The 19822-nt window shown below is 54.2% G+C and overlaps 2 protein-coding genes across 4 annotated transcripts in view; both read right to left on the reverse strand.

The window, feature by feature from the left end:
• Positions 1–1663: 1663 nt before the first annotated feature.
• APRT (adenine phosphoribosyltransferase) lies at positions 1664–8763 on the reverse strand. Of its 3 annotated transcripts, XM_083794909.1 has the most exons (7): positions 8142–8763; positions 6927–7125; positions 4848–4951; positions 3847–3980; positions 3514–3545; positions 2862–2940; positions 1664–2536 (listed from the first exon to the last, which is right to left on the reverse strand). In XM_083794909.1, exons 1-6 carry the CDS (start codon positions 8161–8163, stop codon positions 2892–2894), a joined length of 540 nt encoding a protein of 179 aa, XP_083651035.1. In that variant the 5' UTR covers positions 8164–8763; the 3' UTR covers positions 1664–2536; positions 2862–2891. The 3 variants fall into 3 exon arrangements, with proteins under 3 accessions (XP_083651035.1, XP_083651033.1, XP_083651034.1); XM_083794907.1 differs by lacking the exon at positions 3514–3545 and having other exon boundaries at positions 8142–8178; XM_083794908.1 differs by lacking the exons at positions 3514–3545; positions 6927–7125; positions 8142–8763 and adding an exon at positions 5916–6076.
• A 2511-nt stretch (positions 8764–11274) lies between these two features.
• The window catches only part of GALNS (galactosamine (N-acetyl)-6-sulfatase), a 47193-nt gene continuing 38645 nt past the window's right edge, over positions 11275–19822 (reverse strand). The window contains exons 13-14 of the mRNA XM_083794914.1: positions 16940–17057; positions 11275–13957 (exon numbers count right to left, since the gene is read on the reverse strand). Coding sequence (XP_083651040.1) covers positions 13871–13957; positions 16940–17057 — 205 coding nt within the window. The 3' untranslated portion in view covers positions 11275–13870. The remainder of the gene's footprint in view (positions 13958–16939; positions 17058–19822) is intronic.

Consider the following 19822-nt stretch of genomic DNA (forward strand, 5'->3'; position numbering starts at 1 on the left):
GCTCCTGTCAACCCAGCGCTCTTCCTCCCGCGCGCTGCCTGCCTGCGCCGCTTCGCCCCGCGGTTCTCCGTGGCACCGGGCCCCGGCCGCTCACGCAGGGAAGGGCCGGGTCCTCGGCCAACTCCTGCAGAAAGGCTTACTGGAAAAAGTGAGCGTGGGCTCACGGAGAGCTGAATGCAGCTTTTGTAAATAGTAGGGCCCGGGCGGCAGAGGGGACGGACTGCAGCCCAGCTCCCGCTGGGGACGGGAGCTGGGAGAGAGGGCTGGAGGCCGCGGGGGGTGATTTTAGGCAGGGGAAGCCCGAGCTGCTCTCGCTGGGACCTGCCGAAGGGGCTGGGGAAGAGGGATGAGCGCTATGAGGAGGGTGCCAGCTGCAGCAGAGGTGCCTGCCTGGCCCCGCACCCAGCTTGGGTCGCTGCTGGGGGCCAGGCGCTGCACAGGATGGGGGCTGCCTGGTGCTGGGCGCGCTCACCTTGGCTGCTCAGAATCGCAGATTCTGGTTAAAAAGTGGAAGCAGCAGCACAGAGGCACCTGTCCTTTGTTCTGCTGGCTGTGATGTCCCAAGGAAGCCTCCCCAGGTGGAGTGCTGCTGTTCCAGGCTGGTACCGTCGGTGACCCCACAACGCACCCCCCCCTCCAGCACCCCGCTTGCAGTCTTGCTGCAGCCAGCCCCGCTCCCAGCAGGAGCAGTCCCGGGGGGGGGGACACACAGGAGGGTTTGTTTAAACCCTGCACAGAGGCTGTGGGGTGAGGGCAGGGGGCTGGGCTCAGCACAGAGCCCCTCTGGGAGCTCCCAAAGGGTGGGTGAGCAGAGCTGGTGGCAGCAGGCGTGCGCTTGCCCCCGGGGAGCTCGCAGCGAGCTCCCGTTTGCTGCTCGGGCAGAAAAGCTTCCTCCTGCCTGCAAGGCACCGCTTCAAAGCGAGCAATCCCATCGAGGGGCTCTCGCTGCCCGCCAAGGCGAAGGCACCGTCCCCACGTTCCCTGATGTCACCCCTTGGCCTCGCACGCTGCCAGCTCTGGCACCGGCAGGGCTTGCTTACGCTCGCCTCCACGGTGAGCAGCTGCTTTCCACAGCTCCTCGGGGTGGAACCGATTTTTCCCCTCTCTACCTCGCAGCAGGGACCCTCCTCCTCGCGCCAAGAATGCGTGCGAGGCTCTGCCTCGCTTGGCTCCACGCAGGGGCTGGCTGCGAATCCCAATGCCCTGGGGTAGGTTTCTCCCGGGGGAACGATGTTTCTCAGCGCTAACTGAGCAGCGCTGAAGTGGCTTTTCAGGAAACGGTGATAAAAATAGCCCCAATGGTCCTTTAACAGCTGTAAGCGCAGGGCAGGGTGTGCGCCATCCCCACGCGCCCGTAACACTGGAGCGGGAAGGTGCAGGGGCTTAGTCTGTGCTCCCCCCCCCCAGCACAGGGTAATTATTTCCACAAGAGCCCAACAGGAACAGCCTGGGTGCCCCCCTCCAGCCAGAGCTCAGTGCCAGGTGGGGAGAAAAGATACCTGGAAGGGCCAATCCTGCCTCCCTGGTTAGTGCTTCCTTCCAAGCGTTTGGGGTGGCAACGGGCAGCTCACAGCACAGCCTCCAGTGATGGCTCGGGACCGGAGGAAGACGCTCACGAGGGTACGTAACAGCTTCAGCTACTGCAAGAAGAGCTCTGAGACAGTTTAGAAAAAACACAAAGAAGTCGACGTTTATTTTATCAGTGAGTTCAGCCCCTGCTAAGGCAGGGATGCAGTCTGCACTGTGCTCAGTGGCGAAAGTTTTGGCACGCGGAGTCCTGCCTGCCCTTGTGGCTGACCTGAACCATGCAAAGGGGAGCTCTGCTAAACCCTGCTCCGTCCATCACACTGCCTCAGCTGGTGCTTTGGCAGCTTGGCTGTGAGCACAACTCCTTTTCCTCCGCTGGCAGGTACCTCAGTTTACCCCTTAGACAAATCACCACCTTGTGCCCATCTTCTGAGTTTCTTAGGAACCCGTTAAAAGGAGGCTGGCCAGGTACGGCTCAAACAAAAGCGCGTGCTGGACCCCACAGAGGTCTCAGCCCTGCCCTGCCTCAGCAGCAACATTTTCACGTTGGTATCCTAAAAAAATAAAAATAAAAAAAAAATCCACCAGCAAAGTTTTGTGGTCTCCCTCCCCCAAGCAATCAGTCTGTTCCCTATTCCCACCAGGACGAACTCAAAAAAGGATCCATGCGCTGAATACGCTTTGATCTGCGGCTTGGAAAAACGACTAGGACTTACTCTTGCAGAGCCTCTGGCCAGCATTCAGACTGAAACTGTAGGTTCTCCCCTGCCCACCCCCTCGTGACATCAAGCCCGTGACATCTCCAACGCAGGAGAGGGCCGGGGCCGGCAGCGAGCGACCTGCAGCCTCTGCCCGCAGCCTGAGCCTCAGTCGTACTGGAGCAGGGAGTAGAAGGGGATGGACTCGAGCTTTTCCACCCCTTTCAGGAGTTTCAGCTCTATGATCACCAGGCACTCCAGGATTTCAGCCTTCAGCCTCTTCACCAGCTCGCAGGCCGCACGCATCGTACCTGCAGGACGCAGAGGTTCAGCAGAAAGATCAGCACTGGAGGAGCAGCCCCCAGGCAAACTGCAGCCCCCAGGGCTAACCACAGGCAGCCCCACCGTGCATTCCTGCGCCTCGCACAGCACAAGTTTTAGCTGCCACAGCGACTTAAACACCACAGACGTTGCTACCGCCCCCTCCCTTGTTGCAAAGTGTTACAGGGGTGGCAGTTTCCATGCACAACGTCTCGGTAAAGTCACTCCCCGGAGGAAATCAGGGCGATCGCAGGCAGACCCGCACGTGCAGCTCTCACCCGCGTTACCCGTGCCCTCCACCAGCGCTTCTCTCACCTCCAGTTGCAAGCAAGTCATCGACAATTACTACTTTTTGTCCCGGTTCCACGGCATCGCTCTGGATCTCAAGTTCAGCCTGCAGGGTGGAAAGAGTAGCTTCATTTTAGCCTCGCCTCCCAGAGAAACGCTTCTCAAACCGCTACCGCACGGCGGAACGCAGACACGTCTTCAGCGAGATCAGCCTTAGCACTCAGCACCTAAAACCCCAAAAACGCACGCTCCAGCGTGCCACAGGAGAGTGCCACAGGAATAACGAGCGGGCTGGGTGGTTGCTGGGCCAACCCTCCAGCACGTCAGGGTCCTGAGCGTTCATCGAGGGAGTTACGGTCTCCTTGTGAAACCGTATCCCAGAGCAGCTCTCCAAGGGGGGAAAAGCTCCCGTAACGTGCTGGGCTGGAGCGCTCTGCCCTGGCAGCGCCGCCGAGGCAGCTACAGGCACGTCCTTTGTCTGATGAACTCGTCCCGTAAGGGGCTTGGCCCAAACAGACCTCGTAAGTAATGCCAGAGTGTGGTGGTCCTGCTGCTGTTAGTTACCAGCGGTAGCGGGTTATTGGGCCTACGGCTCTGTGATCCGAAAGGGGTGCGGTGTTACGAGGTGAGCGCCCCGTTTCGAAGCCATGCAGTAAAGGCGTTTACTTAGAGCACTTACTGGAAGAGGGGGGGGAGCTCGATGTTCATGCCCTTGAATTCAAGCCAAAGAAAGCAATTTAGCACCAACTCTTATCCCCCAGCCTGGCCCCCCCCCCAAAAAAAAAATCACAGCACGGCTCGCCGACACGAACCCCGTGTGCGTGGCTCGGCGATGAAGCCGCGCCGTGCCGGAGCACGGCAAAGCCCCGGGGAGCTCCCAAACCTCGTGCCGTGCCCCTGGGCTCAGCACCCATCGGGGCTGGCCGGGGCATCCTCTGCCGGCCTCATCGCCCCCTCCACTCACACCCCCAACCGCAGCCTGGAAACCCCTTTCCCCCCCCCCGGGCGTTACCTTGCCATACTCCAGGGTGTACGAGGCGGACTCGGTCGGACCGGGAAGCTTCCCCTTTTTTCGTATCGGCACGAAGCCGATCCCCAGTCTCTGAGCCAGAGGGGGGCCTATGAGGAAGCCGCGGGAGTCTAGACCTGGGGGGCAGAGCAGGAAGAACTCAGCAGAGCCAACGCCTGAGGGTCACTGTGCGACATCCCAGGTTCATCGTCCCGTGTTGCAAGCAAGCCATCTACACCTACTCCAGGAGCACTTTGCCCTTACGGTCATTTCCAGGGGTTTAAGACATGCACCACGGCACCGTGCTCACGCAGACGTGCTGCTGGGGAGCTGTGGGGCACCGCAGTGACACCCCCAGCAGCTCAGCAGCCCTTTCTGCCTCCCTTCCAACTCTTCTTTACAGCAGCAAGCTCAGCTCAGCCCCGGTATCAGTCCGGCCACGCAGCCAGGGACTTTGCACCGCCAGGGTCAGAACTTGGTTATCAGGAGGCACTCGGGCTACGTTTGGTCGAGACTCCCCGAGCCCTGGGCTATCGCCCAGCCCAAGCAGCACCTTCCTGAGCACTTTCATTCTCAGTCTCTTTAAAATGTGTGCTGCAGCACGTTATCACCACGAAGGCTGTTTCAGTTGGCTTGATAAAACCCTCCGGGAAGGAAAACATGCTGGAAACGGGGGCTCCGTGCCCTGGGGACTGCATGAGACCTTACAGGCATGGCACACCGGGCTTTAGTGCTCAATGAATGCCTCTTTTCTTATTGAGGGAAGGAACGAATTACGAAACTGGCACTGAAGTATCATCAGATGCCATCTGCCACATCCCAAACCAGTACTTCAGGAAACTACAGTACTGGGTTAAGGGTATAACTCCTGCTGGTGTTACGTATGATCCAGGCCGACATTCGGATGATGTCCAAGGGCTACAATCTCTCCTGCCCCATTAGCAAGGCGTCTCCCCACACTGACCGCCTGGGCACCCCGGTGCTCTGTCTCAGCGAACGCCCACCTGCAATGAAGTCGATGTGGGGGAAAGACGCCCTCAGGTGATCTTCCAGCAGATCAATCAGAGCCCTGAAGGCCACAGGATCCTTCAGCAAGGGGCTGATGTCGCTGCGAAGAGAGGAAGAGCGGTTAGCGAGCTCCCAGGGGTGCACGTGGTGGAGCTGCTGCACCCAGGGGGAAGCGTGCCCGGCAGGGCAGGCATGCAGACACGCCGCCACGGGGGAGGACGGGCAGTGGGGCTGCTGCAGCGGCACTTGCAGCTTCCTGGGGAGGGACCAAACCCCCAGCCACGAAGCAAGCCCAGACCTGCAATGTATTGAATCACCCCTTAATCAGCTCCTTCCCCAGCCCCTTTCCTCCATCCCCAGCCCCCTTCCTCCAGCCCCAGCCCCTTACCTCCATCCCCAGCCCCCTTCCTCCATTCCCAGTCCCTTTCCTCCATCCCCAGGCCCCCCTGTTCCATCCCCTGTCCCTTTCCTCCATCCCCAGCCCCCTTCCTCCATCCCCAGCCCCTTACCTCCATCCCCAGCCCCCTTTCCTCCATCCCCAGCCCCCTTTCCTCCATCCCCAGCCCCCTTTCCTCCATCCCCAGCCCCCTTTCCTCCATCCCCAGCCCCCTTTCCTCCATCCCCAGCCCCCTTTCCTCCATCCCCAGCCCCCTTTCCTCCATCCCCAGCCCCCTTTCCTCCATCCCCAGCCCCCTTTCCTCCATCCCCAGCCCCCTTTCCTCCATCCCCAGCCCCCTTTCCTCCATCCCCAGCCCCCTTTTCTCCATCCCCAGCCCCCTTTTCTCCATCCCCAGCCCCCTTCCTCCATTCCCAGCCCCCTTCCTCCATTCCCAGTCCCTTTCCTCCATCCCCAGCCCCCTTCCTCCATCCCCAGACCCCCCTGTTCCAACCCCTTTCCTCCATCCCCAGCCCCTTTGCTCCATCCCCAGGCCCCCCTGTTCCATCCCCTGGCCCTTTCCTCCATCCCCAGCCCCCTTTCCTCCACCCCCAGGCCCCCTGCTCGATCCCCAACCCCGCCGCTCCATCCCCAGCCCCTTATCCCCCACCCCAGCCCCGCGGCGCACCGGAACAGCACGCCGGGCACCGGGAAGTCGGGGAAGCAGCGGACCCGTCGGCGCACGGCGCTCAGCCGCTCCCCGCTCATGGCGCCCCCGAGCACTGCGCAGCCGCCGCCGCCGCCCGGCCCCGGCGGACAGGCGGGGCCCTCCCCGGGCCTTCCCCGGTGCGGCTGCGCCGGGATCGGGCCGGGTTTTCCCCGGGGGGTCCCGGCCCCGCCGGTCCCCGGTGCGCCCCGGTGCGCCCCGGTGCGCGCAGCCCCCGCCTGCCGTGCCCGGGAGCCGGCTCAGCGAGCCCCTCCGGAGGGGGTCCCCCGTGCCCAGGGGAGCCCCCGCAGCCCCTTCCCCCTGCCCTGTCAGCACGCTTCTTGGGCTATCTCCTGCTTTTCTGCCTCTCGCACCTCTGGAGCCGCACGGTGTGTTTGTAAAGCCTCCGGTTTGGGTCAGCACCGGGGGGGATAAACGGTGGTGGGGCAGGTCAGGGTGCTGCCGGCCCCCCGCGTGCACCCCTGCACCCCGAGCCGGGGTCAGGAGCCGTACGGGATGGTTATGCATCTCCTGGGGCAGCAGCTGGGGCTTGGATGCAGCTGGGGCTTGGATCTGCTCCAGGCAAAGCTGGGCACAGCCCCCCCGCTGCAGTAAAGGCCCTGCTGCCATGCGGCACCCTTGGCCGAGCTGGGTGCCCGCTGCTGATAGCTGCACGGGGACAACTCAGCTCCAAACCCCGGGGACAGCCGGGGGACAACTCGGCTCCACGTCCCCTGGGACAGCCGTTAGGGCCCATCTGTGCTGTGCGTCCCATGGGGCGGCGAGCCAGCAGCTACCGTTTTGCACTGATTTGGTGCAGACCCCACAGGCTGGGTGCCGAGGGCTGCAGCAGTGGGGTATGGGACATGGAGCATCCTTCCCCTGCTCCACCTGGATCGGTCACCCCGACACCCAGCGGGTCCCTCCAGCTCCCAGCTGAGGTCTGGCACGGCAGGAGCAGCCGACAGGAGGAGAAGGTGGCCTGCTCCGCACCTCGGCTGCCATGGGCTCGTGCTCATCTCATCAGCTTGCGAGGCACCCGATCCTGCCTGCCCCACGGCACCCTGCGCATCCCGTCCCGTGGCAGCCTCCGGTTCTTTGCTCGCTGTAGCTGAATCCTCTGCTGCTCTGTTTCCTTCCCACTCCATCTGTAGGTGGCTGCAGGTCTCCTTGACCTGCTGGCACGAGGCACCTGTGTAAGGGATGGCTGCTGGGGCACCGGCTGAAGGTCAGAGCAGTTCCCTCTCTCGTCAGGCTCTCTGTTGCCAGAGCCAGCCCACACAGGAGGTCAGCGTGCCTCCTTTCACAACCATTCCCCCACAAAGTAAGATTTTCCCTGAAGTCAGATTATCTCTTTGGCACCAAAAGGATCCTAACAGCTGTTCCAGCGAAGCAAACACAGATGAGGCACACGGCTGTCCACTGGAACAGGGGCTTCGCGGCGGCCGTGCTCCCGCAGACCTGGAAGGGATTCTCTTGTAAGCTCACCAACCACAACACTGGACAGCGAGCTAGGCCAGCAGCTCCTCGTCTTCCTGGTGGGTGGAAGCGATGGAATTACTCTGCCTACCCATGGAAACGAGCGGGAGAAGGGAAAGGGCCCTTCTGCAGCCTCCCAGAGCACCGAGCCAGGCAGCCCTGCCTTCTGCCTCGCGCCCCTGGAGGAGCCATAAGCTGGGGGCTTCACCACTTTTTTTTTTTCAGATTTGCAACTCAATTCGTATTCGTGACCCTGCAAGGCAGCCACCACCGTTATTAGCAGCCACCACCTCGTTTTCTAAGCGAGGTGCCCAGGCTCTGTGCTTACTGACCCCACCAAACCAGCAGCTCTCGCCAGGACGAGCTGCCGAGGGCTCCCACCGCTCCCTCCGCGTCCCAAAGCTGGGTGAAGAAGCAGCTGGGGGGGGGGGGGCTCCCTCTGCTGATGCAGGATCAGGACTCTCTGACATGTCAATTCTGCCAGAAGGAGAGCGGATCGCTGATCTAGTGGGAGCCATCCCTGCCCACGGCCGGGGGGTTGGCACGAGGTGATCTGTGAGGTCCCTTCCACCCCGAGCCATCCCGTGAGAGGTTACGCCGAGTCGCACTGCTAACGCTCCAGCTGCCAGGAGTTAACCTCACGTGCCAGCTCGGGTTTAAAACCGCTTCTCAAATCTTTTGTCAGGACTTCACCTCATTAATCCCCCCGTTTCAAAGGACTGCACCTACCAGCGCAGACTGGTTTTAACATCCGAGCTAAATTAGTTTCCCTGTAATTGTTCAACCTTTCAAACAACAGCGCTGACTCCTACTGCAGTTTCCATCTGAAAAGAACTTTCCTAGAACCAATTTCCAAATGTGATGTCAAAGGACTTCAGTTCTGGAATATCACCCGGGAGGTGTCGGCATCCGCTTGCGGCTCGGGGAGGTTCAGGGCCGCTCGGTGCCTGGCAGAGAACCACAGCCTCGCATCTGGACCCCCCCCCCACGGCTCCGCGGCAGGGGAACGCTGTCCGCGCCTCTCCTTCTGACGCAGAACATCAGCGAGTTAAAAAGCGCTTTGAGATCCTGGTGGGAGAGATGTTACTGAGGTTACGAACACAGAAATGGGGTGTACGAAGGCTGGAGAGCTAACTCTTCCCCAGGCAGTCAGCAGAGCTGCGCTGAGCACGGAAGTTTCTGTTCCGTTAGGGGATTTTTAAAAACTTCAGCGTGAAGTGGAACAAAGTGCCCAAAATTTCAACACGCCTCACAAGGGGAAACGGGAACTCAACTTTCCTCTCAAATCCGCTGGAACGCTTGATTTCAATTTCAGCTTTAGAAACGCATGCACTTTAAACCACTTTTTTTTTTTTAAATCAAATTTGAGATATCTTATTTCAACAGCCCAAGAATGCGGCTCCCCAGCCAGCTCCCTGGACCGACGCTCCAGCTCTGAGCAGCGAGCTAGCTTCGTCCCCGAGCAGAGGCGAAGGCGCCACGAACCAGCTCTGCCCTTCCACAGCATCCTCGCCCAGCACCCCCTGCCTGCTGCAGGAGGCAGGATCAGGCCCTGGGGGAAGGCACAGAACTCGTCTCCCTTCCCCGGCCGGCCTGGAGGGCCGGGAGGGGATTTTGAGCCCGATCCAGAGCGAATGGATTTGGCGCGCGTTCCTCGCTGCTGGCAAAGAGGCCGGCGGGTTTCTCTGCCCCTATCCCTTTCAGATGGGAATCGCCCCGCCAGCCTACGTATCGCCCAGAAGGGTGTTAAGTGACTCCAGGAGGGAAAAAGGCAGAGAGGATCACACGTCGGCTGCCAGATTGGCTCTCTCAAGAAGCTGGATGGCAGAGGTTTTTTGCTCTTCTAAGAGACCACAGGCTTCTGGCTAGGGCTCCCCCTTTATTTAGGATTTATATAATCCGAACTAGACTTCGAGCAACAACAAAACTGTAAACTGTGGCAGGGGATATGAAGAAAACCAGCAAGCAGGGTCTTCTCTCGGTGTCTAAAATAGACTTTTTCCAGCGAAAAGAAGGAACCTAAAATGGGATTTCAGTTCTTCCCTTGCAGTTGCTCTTTAATACTAACAGTTTAATTCAAGAGGCACCACTGTGTCGCTTTCTGATAACAAATGAAAAACATCAAATAGCATCAGAAAACAAAAGCAAGAGTTCTTCCAAGTATTAAAACTGTTAAGAAAAACGGAAAACAAGGCACTCCAGCTGCAAAACCGTTATTTGGATACCGAAGAAGCACTCAGAATAACTCTTAAAGTGCAGTCTGTAAAGCTTCCCAGTGCTGAGGACCACAGCAAGATCCCTGGGGGGAGATTTCTCATCTAGCTGTGCTAGAGAGGCTGCTTGCAACTCTGCAGCGAGCTGCCTCCCAACACTGGCTTCCCCCCAAATCCCCGACTGAAACCCTTCTCACCTTAAAGCAGTCTTCCTTCAGCTGCTGGAATTATTTCGCATTACGACTGCAAAGATGTCCTCAGCGGAAGGAGGAGCGTTCTCAAGCCTCCAGGAGAGCTTCGTCTCAGCTGCCTCACTTTGCACAAACCCAGGAGGCTTTTGGAAGCCGTCCACCACGGCTGGGCAAGGCTCGATTCGGCAGGTACCGAGAGCTGCGAGCGCCAAGCCAGCTTCCGCATGGCAGCCAACGTCCCCGGTTCCACAGCCTCCTTCTCGATGCATTAGTTCCAGTTCCTTCAGTAAAAGCCCGCTGTCATCCTCAATACTTGCCTGAAAACTCAGTCCCCAGACACCGCGAAACGTTTTATTAGCACACACGGGGTATCTCTCGCTCTCGTTCTGCTCTGAACTTTCCCATTTTCACTTTTAATGCCGCACTCCCCGGCTCCGCATTTAAAATGCAAAGGCATGTTATCTTTCATCGCTGCACTCAATACTGTTTGAAGGGCATTAACCTTGGCTCTAAGTGTTTGGAATTGATCTTCTGCTTTCCAATTCCAGTGTTCAGATCCCCAAATTGTTGGTCCGCAGAGACTAATTTGCCACCGAAATAATCCATTTGTCGCTGCAGGTTTTTAAATCAGGGCTCCATTTTTGCAGCCACAGACTGTAAATGCAGTGGGACTTTTTCCACGATTATTAGTTACATCAATTTCAGAAGCTTCTCTGCATGGAGGGCTGGATGATAACATAGCCTCAGGGGCAGAGGAGGGAGACTCGCTCAGCTAATTGGAAATTAAAGGCAGGAGAGGAATTCCTTGGACTCTCAGCCCGAGCAGATATTAAGCTTTCAGCATTTCGGAGACGTATTTAAATACAAAGGAAGGAGTGCCACAAAGAAGCAGTCTTGGACTGACATCATCTTCCCTTCAGCCCCTACATCTTGCAGCTTGGGAAAGGAAGCCACCGCTGTCAGTCAGTAAATCCTGCCAGACCCACAGCTATTGTGTGCACAACCCCAGGCAGCCCCTGGGAAGCCAACACCTTCCCCAGCACGGGACGCCCCCAAAACGGGGCACAGACCAACTGGGGATCAGAGGCTCTGGGTAATTATCAAGGGCAGATGTGGGAACCCGTGCTGGCTGCCTTGTGAGCCGAGGTGTGCCTCGGGGGGGCTTTGAGCTGCCCCCCAGCAGAGCTGCAGGCTGCCAGGCGTTTATCCCCGTGGCTGTGCTGCTGCAGGCAGCCGCAGGCCACTCATTGCCCTGGTCCCCACACCAGCCTCCCAATTGTGCTCGGGCAGCTGTGTGGGCTGCGAAATTGATCCACGTTAAAAATAATACAGGGAAAACAAAACAAGTTATTTTTAACCCAAGTCAGTCCCATGACCTGCAAGGCACATCCGTGAGACTATCCCGAACCAGGGTGTTAGTCAGTTGTTTTACAGGTGTGTGCAGACAAACCATATCGTGCACTGCTGATAAATTACTTTATTTATCTTCATCGGTTCCTCATCTCACAACTTTAAAATCTGTACATCTTTGGGAAAGGAATCGACTTAAAATCCTGCCTAGCCATCCAGCTGTAAAACTGCTATGCTTATTTAAATTCAAAGCGGTCGCTTCTTCATATGAAGCTTTGATCTTTTATAATAAATGAACACGAAGCAGATGAGTAAACAACCACCGAGTCAGCTCTGTTGTAGCAGCCAGCCTTCGAAGTGCAAAGTTTACATCCAGTACCTACGCGCCGAGTGCCTACTGCTTCAGCAGGGGACGATGACTTTGGGTGCTGGGTAACCAGACAAACACGGAGCGTGCTAAGAACAGGACGGCTTGTCCAAGCAAGTCCTGCAGACGGGGCAGAAAGCCCTATCTGCAAAACTGCAAGCTGGGAAAAAGAAAAGAATGAAGTGGCAGGCAGGGGACACGGGGTAACAGGCGCTCGGTACGCTCACAATGTGCATGCTGCAAATGCTAAGAACAAGAAACGTGTCCGGGCTAGTGCTCAGATGAGCTGGGATCCTGCGCTGTGATCTCTTAATAAGCGGCACAAGGAAAGACAAAGCGCTGGTGCAGTTTGCAGCAGACACGGTCAGAGCTATTTGAGAGCTGACAGCAGTTCTCAGGGAGTTGCAGTGACGGACTCCCTCATCTGGTGGTATCTTTATCTGCTGATAATAGCGGACTGTAGGGCTCTGAACACTGCTTTGTGACACAAGCGCTAACGCAGAGGAGGACCAGACCCAGAAAATGGAAAGCTGGTGGTTTCGTGTGGTCTCCTGTGCTGACAGACACACACAGCTGCTGCCAGCCCTCCTGCCGCTCCTTCTCATATAGCATCACCAGGAACAGGGTGAGCTGAATCTCAGGACTTGAGCTAACCACGCAACGCCAGAACAGGGAGAAATGTTATGAGTGAACTGAAAAATGCCTTGAGATGCCAGAGGGGACAACTAGGAACAACGCAGAGCAGCTAAGACGTTTGGACTGCAAACAAATGTCGTCTGCAGACGAGCAGGCAGTGAGGTTCCAAGGGGCTGGCAGCCGGTGGTGTTGGCTGTGATTCTGATAGATGGAGTGCTAAGAGCTGACTCAAGGGCTGTACTCATTACAATCTTACAGGATTATCCAGCTTCATCAGATGTACATGAGGAATTACTGCCGAGGAGATTACAGGTAGCATAAATCATGGGAACGGGGAGAAAGAGCATTCGGGATTACAGGGCAGGTAAGAACATAAAGCGGAGGAGCCCGTAGCAGGCAGAACACAGCAGTTAACACAGAAACTCTCAGCACGTCTCACGCCAGCCTTTGCTTGGGATGGAAGTGGGACTGTTTATAGTCCCAAGGCAGCAAAATGCCACGCAGAAAGGGCATGTGTCCTGTCTCAAACGCAGGAGGGGTGGAAGTGAACCTGTCACTGGTGCAAACAGCACGTTCATGATTGCTTCTGGCCATTCTTGCAGACCTGCAATAACCTGGCTAGGTTCTGTCCAAGAGATATTTATTAGCAGTAGTGAGGAGTGTGAAAAACGCTCAAAATCAGACGAGAAATTTGCAATGTGAAGTTATGTGAAGAATTTGCATTTACCGTGAACTCTGTTTAGAGAAGTGCTGCACCCAGGCTGTGGAAAGTTTGCACAAGGAGAATTCCTCAGAGAGCATACACTGCAAACAGGGTCAAGAGTTAACAGCTGATGTAAACGGGCATTTCTGAGCCCGCGGTTGGCTGGGCCCAGATCATGAGGCCAGAAGCGTGACTTAAACCATATTTGGACCTAGACTTCTGGAAATGAAGAAACCCCTTAACTGAACAACTGACCCCCGGCTCCCCAAGAACATGCTGCATACCATCAACAAGGCAGTACTTACATGAACACTATCTTCAAATTTCTTTAGAACTTGACCTAGTGAACGTTTGCAGCTACAGATGGCACGAACGCAGGGTGTTCCTTCTCCCTGGAGCCAACCCCTTGGTCGAGAACAGGAGGAAGCACTCGTTTGCACTCAGCGATGCTCAGCAGTAAAGCTGCACCCAGTACTTGCAAGTTTAGGAAGCACGGCGAAAAACAGGTTGGTGTCCAAAGAGTGCACAATGGAAATCAAATGTTAAAACAACAAGCGATAGGCAAACAAAACAAGGGGAGTTTGGGCAGGGTTTTCTGGCCACTGTGAATTTCCTGCACCCCATGGCCACTGTTGGGGCATCCGCATGAGCACTGATTTGAGAGGTTGGGTGGAAGGAGCCAGAGGAAAGGTGCGTCCGTGGTGCTTCTGGGCTAACAGCAAAGTTGTGCTTGTCCAGAGAGCTTTTAGAGTTGAAGTAGTCTTCACTGAAAATTTACCATTTACGGAAAGAATTAAAACAACAGAGGAGTACAGGCTAAACCCTGAGCACTAGCAATATAAACACTGGCCCTTTTGGAAGAGCAAATGATGATATCACATATACATCACACCCTTCCTGTGTAAACAGGAGTGCCAACATGAGAAGACATGCATTGTAAACTCCGTGTCCGGCTGGTTATGGCTTTTCTGAGTAGCTCTTGAGGGCTGCATGAAAGATCAATGAGGCCAAAAGCACTTCTTAGGATCAGACTCGGGTGGTTGCAGGCACTTCCCTAGTTTCTCACAGCCTGGGGGAGACCAGTTCTGTTAAAAACAAACAAAATGTACAGAAAAACGAAGTCAAACATTCATATCAGGTATCTGCTAAGCCCTGTATCCTGCGTGACCCCTTTCAATTCTCACAAAGATGCTCTTATGTCCTCCTTGAAAAATAAAACCCGTCTCGCAACTGATGCTGCCGGGCTCATCACATTTCCAACTCCAAATCCTGTTCAAAAAGGCTTTAGGAAGGACTACAAATGGTTACACAGCAGATGATTCCCTTTGCTGGCGTACAGTGGTCTCTCCTGTACACATGCAGTCTGCCAGGACTCTGGTGATTTCCTCTCTTTCTTGTAGGAGCAAACAGATCATGAGGTTTTGGTGAAGCTGTTTTCCTATGATCCAGAAAAGCGTCCTCATTCTTAGCATTAAGATATCCGTGCACTTTCTTTGGGAAACAACTAAAGAGCACTCACGTTTGAAGGCCAAGGGTGTGTGAGAGAGAAAAATGCCTGTACGTTAATGGGCATGTTGATGGATGAATTCAGGAACAGATGGAGCAGGGGGCACTTGTACAAGACAACTGCTCCAATGCACGCAGACCAAAACGATCTGCCTCCCTTGTTTTCATGTTCCTTGGACTACCTTTCTCCAGCATACGTACAACACAGAAGCAGCATCAGAAAGGAAACCCACCGCAAACCTCAGCTTCCAAAGGAATAACAGAGGAAGGAATTTGTATAAAAGAGCTTTTTCCATTTCAATTTTCTTTTTTGTCATTTAAAATTTGGGACTGCGCTAATTTGAGCAGCAGGTTACGGTTCCCATTCTGCCTTCAGAAGTCTTTTATGGTCTTTCTCTGACCCCCTTTCTCTTCAGGTCTACCCATCCACGGGAGAGTTTTGTCACCTATTGAAGGTCAGTTCAGCTCTGACCCACTGCCTTTTATTTATTTTTTCAAGTCATTTACATTTGCTTGGAATTAAATTCCTATGGAGGAGAAGGAAAGCTTAACCCCAGAAAAAATGCCGGAGCAGGTTTCCATTCCGTCTAGCTGACAACAGATGGCAGTGAGACACCAGCTATCTCCGAGGCAGAGCAGCACAGGCAGCGGAGATCTGGCGGAAGGCACCGCGCTGCGCGAAGGGCTTCAGATGATTCAGGAGCAATTAATGCTGATTTCTAACTCTGTTTCTCAATTTTAAAATGCGCAAGCACCACTGGGAATTTCAGATGCTTGACCACTCCGTAGAAGCAACAGAGATTCAAAGAAACAAAGAAAATGTTCGTGGTTTTTTTTGGAAAAAACAGACTGCATCTGCTTCAGTTTCGCAGTCCAAGTCACCTTTTGTGGATCAGGGCTGTAAGAGCTGAGAGCCCCGAGGAGCTCCATCTCCACTGCTGGTGGGCTATGCTACAGATGGGCCAGCAGAATTTCGAAGACGGTTTGGGGCATGGTATTAAGAAGCGATATTTATCTCCCAGCACCCCCCAAAGACAGGTTTAGGGCCCAACTAACCCCACCAGTACTTGGTACTCCAAGAAGATTTGGTTATCTTTAATTCTGGTCTCAAAAGGCAGACAATAATTTGGTGCCTGTTTATTTGAGTTTTGTGACTGCGTAACTGGCCAATTAGAAGCGTACGACGAATAGAAAATTGGTAACGTAAAAAAGCTTCCTGCTGAGATTTGAACATTTCTACCGAGATTAGAGTATCACCCAGCCCACTGGGGAGGGCTTTCTCCCTCAGACAGCCTGAATGATCTGGTTTGAGCTTGGCCATTGACGCAGCCGTTAACCTCTTTTGCTTGTAGACGGCAGGCACAACTGGCCTTGGCTCAGCCCAGGACATTGCCACAGCCAAAGGAGAAGAGGCAGCTTGTGGCCTGGTGAGAGGAAAGGCAAAACTTGTGCCCGGCTGAGAAAAGAACAAGGTGCGTTCAGGGAGAAAACTGACTGTCAGCAGCCCCAGAGGGAGAGCTGGGGTTTGGGATGAAGTCCAGGAGACATTTAGTGTATGCCTACACTTCGCAAACCAGTTTTGGAGCTGGAGTCAGCACAGAAGAAATGCCTTTCCAGCGAAGGGCTCTAGCAGGCACTGAGAGAGTCCCTGAACCCAGAAAGTCCCAGAGATGCACAGAACAGTGTTTGTAAAGGGAGATGCTGAATAACAAAACAACACAGAAACAATGGTACTTCAGATCTTTTTTGCTGCTTAACATCCAAAACTAAAAGACGTTGAAAGCCAAAAAAGATCCTTGCCTTCTTACCAAAGAGACAGCCCCACGTTTTGCACTTTTCTGTCTGGCCGGAGACAGACCCTAAGCAGCAGGTACTCACTGTTTGTTTGAGGAGATTATTCCAGTGTCAGGAAGACTTTGCCTGTCACTATTTCGTGTCAGTCTTTACAGGCACATCCCCTTAAACTACACAAACTCTTGTCATCTGACAGCTTTATCTCCTACGGACCATCCAGTTTTTTTCTCCAGGTTCACAACAAAGCAAGCGGTGTTTGACAGGAAAGGCAAGCTGTAACTTTCCAACGTGCAATTCAAATCGGAATGCAGAACTGGAAACACTTGGTCTGCTTCAAGCCAGAAGGGCTTTGGAAAAGACAGGCACAGGTGGACTTGGAGGGGACTGAGCAGGACCAAAGATACTCACTGATACAGCACAAAAAAAGACAAGAGGCACCGTCTCAGTCCCACCACTCGAAATGTAGAGGACTTGTGAGATTTGCAGAGGGGGACTAGAAAGGAGAAGTATCTACAGTTATCGATACCGCGATATCTCGAAGGAAGGAAGTCACAGCTTATCACAGCGTGCTGATAGACTTTGCAGACATTACCCAGCTCGCTTTGTACAAGCCATCCTGTGTTGCTGCATTCCAGGGGTTACAAACAGCCCTCCCCTCTGTGGAAGGACAGCCTCCTTCTTCTCCTTTCCAGCCACAGCAGGTGACATTTTTAAGCCTTTGCAAAATACAGTTTAAGAAAGAATTTTTAAATGTTTTAACTACTCACCATGACGGCCTTGTCGCACACATTAAGCTGTGGCTCTCCTGGCACCATGGTCTCTTTGTGCTGCTGCACCACGGCAGATATTCGCTCCATAACTCCTTGGTATTCTTCACTGGCAAAACTAGAATGTGAAAAAATTATGGAAGTTATTAGCGGGGCTTCCAGAATGCAACTGTTTGGAGACAGAGCATTGTTAAAGTGTCCACATCACTAAGCTACGTCAGACTTTTTCTGGGCCATAGCAAAGGAGGAGAGCCTGTAAACATGCAGCCGACACTAACCGCCCACGGGTCCGCAGGGGAATGAAGCATCTGTGCTGACAGAATCCATCCTGGCTGGGCCTGGAGGCTGCGGGTCTGAGCTGCCCAGCCTGGGGGAGCACGGATGGCAGGCGGCTTCTGTGCTCTCCCCGGCACAGAAGCACGTGGCTCCCCGCGGATCATCAGCGTGGGGCTTCAGCTTGGAAAACTGCTGGCCCCAGGTGCCTCGCTTCCTAGTTGGGCAGACACGCTGCGAGCTTGTGTTGATTCCCAGGGGGGTGCCATCGGCAAAGGCAGCGTGTACAAGGAAGGGTGTTGGGGTTGTCCTCCTTTAAATGATTGTCTGAGGAGACCAGAATGCAGGACAAACACCTTGCCAGACACGTTAGTGCCTAAACAAGCCAGCCAAGGCCACCTCCCAGAGTGCCACATGTGAGGTCACCCAGTTCTGGACGTTTTCACCCTCCGCTCTTTCAAGGGCTTTTCTGTAGCTCGTGCATCGCGCGGAGGCATTTATCGAAGGGAAGTCAATGCCAATACTTTGTTTTTCAAGAGTGTTCTTAAGCTAAGGGTTTCGAACGCAACCAACCATTAGCTAGTAAAACTTCACAATCACCAAGTAAAAAGAACTAATATTATGCAAACAGGAAGATGGAGAAGAATAGACGTTACTTGTCCAAGACAAGAATACCTCCTCCGTTTCGCAATACCCACCCTGGGGTTCTGCCCCCTCTACATTCTTCCATTACGGCTTTATTATTCCAAGCTGGGACCCATCTGTCACGCTCCAAGCCCTCATACAACATTATAAATTACCAGATTTTTATCCAAACTATTACCCCTGTAGGTACTTGTTCAAGCAGTTCAGGGTGTACTTGGCTAATATTTCAAGTATTCCTAAAATGGAGGACAGCTACCCAATGATCTCATTTTGTCCATCATGTTAAGAGCCACTTCAAAAACAGAGAGCGGCAAATTGCTTCTGAAGATAAAAGAGGAACAATGCAGCCTGGTCCTGACCTCAGGCTCCCTTTGCTTACAGTCCAAGCTGGCCACCAGCCCCATACTCCAGCTAATTTCCTTCTTCAAAAAACAATCACATTTCGAAGCCCAGTAATGTGCCAACAGTTTCCAGTAAACCCTATAAATATCACATCTCGGCAGCCATCCAGGGAGAAGCTGATTGTGGGGATGGGCCTGAGCTTTGCTGATAGAGAACCGGAAGGGAATTGGAAATGACAAGCTCTAGCAAACTAATCTGTTGCTCTCACACCCAGCTGGCCGTATCCTGGTGGAGAGGCAATCACCAGGATCAGCTGTGCGATCCGCGTGGACCACCCTAAAAGATTGCTGCTGCGAAGCTCCCGAATTTGCGGGCTCCTCTTCCCGTGCATCCCATCTTAGCTCCCACGGCAGGCAGCTGCTTACGCCAAAGGCTGCTGAAAAAGGAGGGCCGCAGAAGTTTGGGAGCTGCCAAAGACCATCTGTGACTCACGCCCTTGATGAGGACACTCAAGGCAGCAGTCGCTTGGCTCAGTGAGTCTGGAGCGTTGCATCCCGGTGGCACAACGGCCCTTCAGCTCGGCAAGGTTTTATCTGGAAGCCCTCTGGTCGCGTTTCAAACGCGCGCAGGACTGCCAGCGCAGCAGCACGCTTGAAAAAAATCAAAACAGATCCTTAAAAGAGGCGGAGAGTGCTTAAAGCTAACCCGTGTTGACACACAGAGGATGGCCAACAGGGGAGAGCCTGCACGCAGAGAGAAAAGGCAACAAAGGCAAGCACGCCGAGGGAGTGTACCTAAAAGCAGGGCGAGCACCAGGGGTGCACGCGGCGCCTCGGACAGCGGAGCTGCAGCCTGCTCTGCTGACACCGGAGGAAACGGGGGTGTCACAGCCTTTATTTCAGAGCCTACATGCTCCAGCGATGTGAACGGCGATAAAACGTGGCTTAGGGAGACACGTGTGCTGCAGCGTTTTAAGATTTTCTAATGCACTCATTGTTTCGGGATTGGGAAGCTCTTCCAAACCCTAGCTAATCACACTCCGTTAAGAGCCTCGTATTAAGGATTAATGTGAATTAATACATACTTCGATCAATTGTTAGAGTCTAACAGATATCGCAGATATCTAATCATTTAATGCCTTCTGCTGCCGCTGCTCTTGTAACTACCTAACGTGTTTATTTTTGTCACATACTTGTGTCATCTCTCCAGCATTTAAGATCTTCTTTAGGAAGTGGACCCATAAGATAGTGTTGCTGCTAACTAATTAAGCTCCACAGCATCTCTGCAAATATTTAAGTGCTAAAGAGCCCAATTTCATCCTTCGAAAGGGCTTTTCATACATATGATTCCAAATTGGCTATAATCTGGACAGACCACTGGAAAACACAGCTGTGGTCTGGATGAAAGATAAACAATATGTTGTCATGACTGCTGGTTTTTGCTCCAAATATGCCAGTCCTGTTGCAGCAAAAAAAGAAATCTTTTTGCTGTAATCTTGAATACCGCATTTATCCACAGCATTGTTGCTCATTAGCAACCTAAGACACGTGAATGCTGCAGCATAACAAAGTAGGCTCACGTCATTTAAATCATCCTCTTGCTTTAATTCCTATGTTGGGGATG

Source organism: Anser anser (genome assembly GCF_964211835.1).
Source record: "Anser anser genome assembly, chromosome: 11".
Classification (NCBI taxonomy): Eukaryota; Metazoa; Chordata; class Aves; order Anseriformes; family Anatidae; genus Anser; species Anser anser.